This window comes from Alosa pseudoharengus, unplaced genomic scaffold (assembly GCF_046254945.1).
Source record: "Alosa pseudoharengus isolate Yale_2024_CS ecotype anadromous, Long Island Sound unplaced genomic scaffold, YU_APseudo_1.1 YU_APseudo_1.1_scf_10, whole genome shotgun sequence".
Lineage (NCBI taxonomy): Eukaryota > Metazoa > Chordata > Actinopteri > Clupeiformes > Clupeidae > Alosa > Alosa pseudoharengus.
In genome coordinates this window covers 39,519,876-39,524,559 of record NW_027468565.1, presented here as the reverse complement: position 1 = coordinate 39,524,559, position 4,684 = coordinate 39,519,876, and the positions used below count along the sequence as shown (strand labels likewise).

The 4,684-nt window shown below is 42.8% G+C and overlaps 1 protein-coding gene across 1 annotated transcript in view; it reads right to left on the bottom strand.

The window, feature by feature from the left end:
- Positions 1-3,634: 3,634 nt before the first annotated feature.
- cunh11orf96 (chromosome unknown C11orf96 homolog) overlaps positions 3,635-4,684 on the bottom strand; it is a 1,479-nt gene continuing 429 nt past the window's right edge. The window contains exon 1 of the mRNA XM_076271576.1: positions 3,635-4,684. This exon is cut by the window's right edge and continues 429 nt beyond it. Coding sequence (XP_076127691.1) covers positions 4,388-4,684 — 297 coding nt within the window. The 3' untranslated portion in view covers positions 3,635-4,387.

Genomic DNA, 4,684 nt, shown 5'->3' with positions numbered 1-4,684 from the left:
TTTCCCCTGCCCTCAAACTGTTCGCGCTTCAAAACTGAAGTCCCTACCCTTTGAACCTCATTGGATCCAATTTTACAGCAAAAGCTCTCACTGGCTTCACGTACTATCAATCAAGTGATCACTGCGTCCGCGTGCGGAGCGCATTTCATTGGACAACTCTGGAGTCATGTGCCAAGCGTGAAGGTTTTAAAACATTTAAATCAATTTTGCTTGCTTCGTCTATGCACCACGCCAAAGAACAAGCTAACAGCAATCATTAAAAGGGCTAGTCATAACAAGTGATGAAGTCTTTGGTAGTTTCTAAAATGACACTTGTCGCGACCGTCAGCCTGTATTGTTTAATAGTCTATAGGCCGTCTATTACATTGTTTGATGTCTCCTGTTAGGATTAATCAGAACAATCTGGTTAGGCCTTGCAAGCACTCCTAGTTCTGCAGCTGATAGATAGACCACCCCCAAATCAATTGGAACATTTTCTCTTTATTGCTACCGTTGTTCTGAAGAAATTATGGCAGAATGTTGTGCATTTTACAATAATGTAACCAAGTACGCAGTTTATCCACCTCTGACATTTTAGAAATAGTTTATCCACCTCTCAAAAGAGTTTAATCACCAATTGCAACGTTTAACATTCAAAAGTGACACTGTATTATCCACATTCACAATAGACATAGATAGATAGATAGATAGATAGATACTTTATTGATCCCTAGGGGAAATTTAAGAAAGGACATGATGGACAACCCCATAATTTACTCTCTAGATCCATATTAAATTGTCCTCATAGGCACATTTTTGTCTCATTACTTGCCAATTTGGCTGTCATAAATATTCACTCCCATATCTATTACCTATAGGGCCTGGAACTGACCTTGCTCTTGGAGAGTATAAGAACTGGGTTACCTTCTGTTCATTATCCGTAGGCCTATTCCTGTCACTGGTGGAATTAGTGGTATAGTCTAGTTAGCTGTAGTGGCTATACTATGATGTAGTCTAGTTAGCTGTAGTGGGTAGCCTATGTGATGTAGTCTAGTTAGCTGTGGTGGGTATACTGTGATGTAGTCTAGTTGGCTGTAGTGGGTATGTGATGTAGTCTAGTTAGCTGTAGTGGGTATACTGTGATCAACTCCAAATGTTAATAGATATCCTTGCCTATTTTAAATGGGTATACTGAGATGGTGATGCTTTTTAAGTGGGTATACTGCGTAGTCCTGCGTATCACGTAGACTACACCACTGGATGTGTCAAGGAAGGAAGAAAAGAGGATAATTTTTGGTTCACAAAAGGCGTGAGTGAAAGGATTGCATTTGAAGACTTGAGTCTCTTGGTTCCGGCCCAAAGCCCAGGAGGGATGTGCTGAGACTGGAAAATGTAGGTCAGAGATTCAGAAACCCGCATACCAACACACTCCAATCAGGCCGTAGACACTGCAACACCGCATAACCCAACACTCCAATCAGGCCGTATAGACACTGCACCGCATAACCCAACACACTCCAATCAGGCCGTAGACACTGCACCGCATAACCCAACACTCCAATCAGGCCGTATACAGACACTGCACCGCATAACCCAACACTCCAATCAGGCCGTATAGACACTGCACCGCATAACCCAACACTCCAATCAGGCCGTATACAGACACTGCACCGCATAACCCAACACACCCCAATCAGGCCGTATACAGACACTGCAACACCGCATCTCAGAACCTCATCCCATGATGCGCTTATTATCTTCTTCTGAACAGCATTGATTAGCAAATAATAATGTCATTGTACAGTTTGTTGCACTTAGTGTATGAAGAAAAATACACAGAAAAAAGAAATGAGATGAAGATAATGCAAAACCAGATCTTGACAATTTATTTATGTTTTACTAATGAATGAGCCCACCCTACCATCAAGAGTAAATCCAAACCCGTTTCAAAGTTTATTGCAACCAGGACGTTTTGGATCCATCTGCCCTCCGACCCTACAACCCTTTTTCACAGGTGTGTGTCGGAATGTGCATGTGCATATGACCTCATGTTCACTTTATACACAAATATTGGAGATTTATATCCAACTAATGTGGACATTTGCATCATTTAGCATCCAGTCAGAAGCCAATATGATTGAGTCAGTAATTCACCTGTCAAAATGCAAATGTGTTGATGCTTCATGCACACAAATGTAGGTGTTATGCCACTAAACATGCATTTCAGCTCCATCTGTTTGGCACACATTTAGTTAAATCAACAATCAGTTTAAGTAAGTAAGTATTTTATTTATCTAGTGCAGTTTTATGGACTGCATGTGACCAGTTTGCCTGGTCGTGCATTCAGAACACAATCTCTCCTCACGAGGCAGTGACTCTATGTCCTTGTCTGAGAAACATTTATGCTCTGCCAAGGCTACAAGTGGGTCTCTTTGAAGGGCTCATGAGATTTCCTTGAAAGAAGTGAATAAATGTCAATTTATGGTTATATAATGGAAGAAACATCTGCTCCTTGTTCAGCCTGTTGGAACATAGTGTTTTTAATTGCAGAGAGAAGCTGTTCGCTAGATACAGCTCTAGTAACACATCTTTTCCATAAATGGAGTCTTTTCCAAAGATCATAATCATATTTCAGCTGCAGTGGTCAACCAAAACATACAGCCTGAAACAAACCAAGAAGATAAAAAAGACTGATGGTGTGGCAAATAGGCGTGTGTTTGGAAGAAGTGTGTGTGTGTGAGAGAGAGAGAGAGAGAGAGGAGGTGTGTGGTGTGTGTGTGTGTGAGAGAGAGAGAGAGAGAGAGGTGTATGTGTGTGTGTGTGTGTGTGGATGACTGGGCAGGTAACAGGACAGTCTGGTAGAAATGAAACAGAGGGGTTTGTTTTGATGACACTTTCTGAACATCATACTTCATTCCTCCATTACCAAGGCAACGGGATGCAAAGTAGGTTGCAGGCATGAAAATGGGGAGAGGTGAAAAGATGAACTGGAGCAGCGGAACATGAAGCACAAATAATTTTTTTCTCCTAAATTTGAAATTAGTGACCATTGTAAAGTCCTGATTGTTGGCATGCAGTATTTGTCAGGGAAGTAGAGGAATCCATATTCAGTGCCTCGCCCTACAGAGCGAGCACAAGGCCCTCATGAAGCCTCGCCTCTGATAGAGTGTGCTGATACTGACAGACAACCAGATTCACAGTAATGTGTTTGTACTGTCACAACTAACATGCTCTTACACAACTATTACATTCTTTCTGTATGCTGCTCCAGCTAGATGGAAAGGCAAGTCAGACTATTTTTATCTCCACTGCAGCCAAGAAAGTGTAACAGTGCCAGATCTTGTGAAGTGTCCAATGAGGATCTCCAGCTATGTATATTTCTCAGGAACTGGATTCACTCACATATGTATATAATTACAAGAAATAAACAAACTCATATGGATGGTCAAGTTAATGGGGTTAAGGGGTCACTCAGCAGGTAGCCTGCCAGTTTAGGTTGTACATGAGTTATGCATGGAGATTCATGCGTCACTCTGGGTCACTGAATGTCACAGCCTCTTCGGAGTGTTTACGCGTTCCCCTATGCGTTCAGAATGCATAAACACCGTGGAATTCACTTTCTTCCAAAGCAAGCATAGACCACACCATCAAAAACTATAGTTGGAAATATTTATTGAAGTAATAAGAAACTGTAAAAAGATAATAAAATTAAATCAAAAGTATAAAGGCATTTTCCCTCTGTATCTATGAAAAGTGACTTTACTAGTCCACAGTGTCTTTTTCCTAATTGAACTAAAATCAGTAAAATAAATATCACAATCATTTAAAACATTGTTCCTCAATTCTGGAAACATACTGTGGTTAATTTTACATCTCTGCTACCAAAGAAGAGGGACCAGAGATCAGAGCTTTGCAGAGAAAGTTCAAGAGCCAGCCACTTCTTTACCACATGAATAGGACATGTGACGTGTGGATTAAGAATCTATGAGCAGGCACAAGGTGAAAAAACAGAAATGCTTCATTGTTTTTAAAAAACAAATACTTAGATCCACTTTCAAGCCCTGCTTAAAGTTCAAAATGCTTTACACAGTAAAAATAAAGGAATATATGAGGAATTAAAGTGGTACTATGACTGTGTCACATCTTACAAGCTACAATTAGCTCTTGCCAAGCAGTGGTATCCAGTCAGCCAACTACTGTCACACTGCTGGAGGAGTTTGGTTGAGAATGCATCAGATGCATGTCAAGACTATAGATATGATCTATTCATAGATATGTATATATATTCATATATCATGTGACAGCAAAGAATCTACGCACATAGGAGAAATGTCCAGTCCAAGGAGAGGAACTAAAAGTTCATCTGTGTGTCCTGCTCCTCAGTCCTCCTCCAGGTCCAGGGGCTCCCTCAGTGTGCCGAGTCGGAGTCGCTAGAGTCCAGGCTGGCCTGCGTGGGGGTGGAGGAGGAGTGGGCGGCGCGTGCTGGGGCTCCGTGGTGCAGCGTCTGGGTGCTCCTCCGCAGGCTCTCCAGGGACTGCAGGAAGGACCGTCGCGCACGCTCCTCCTCCAGCGGAGAGACGCCCTCCTCCTCCACCTCGGCGATCTCGGCGAAAGTGACGGGCTGCGTCTTGAAGCGCGCCTCGCGGGGCCGGCGAGGCCGGCTGCGTCCGCACGCGGGGCCTTTGGGCACGGGCAGCTGCTGCGG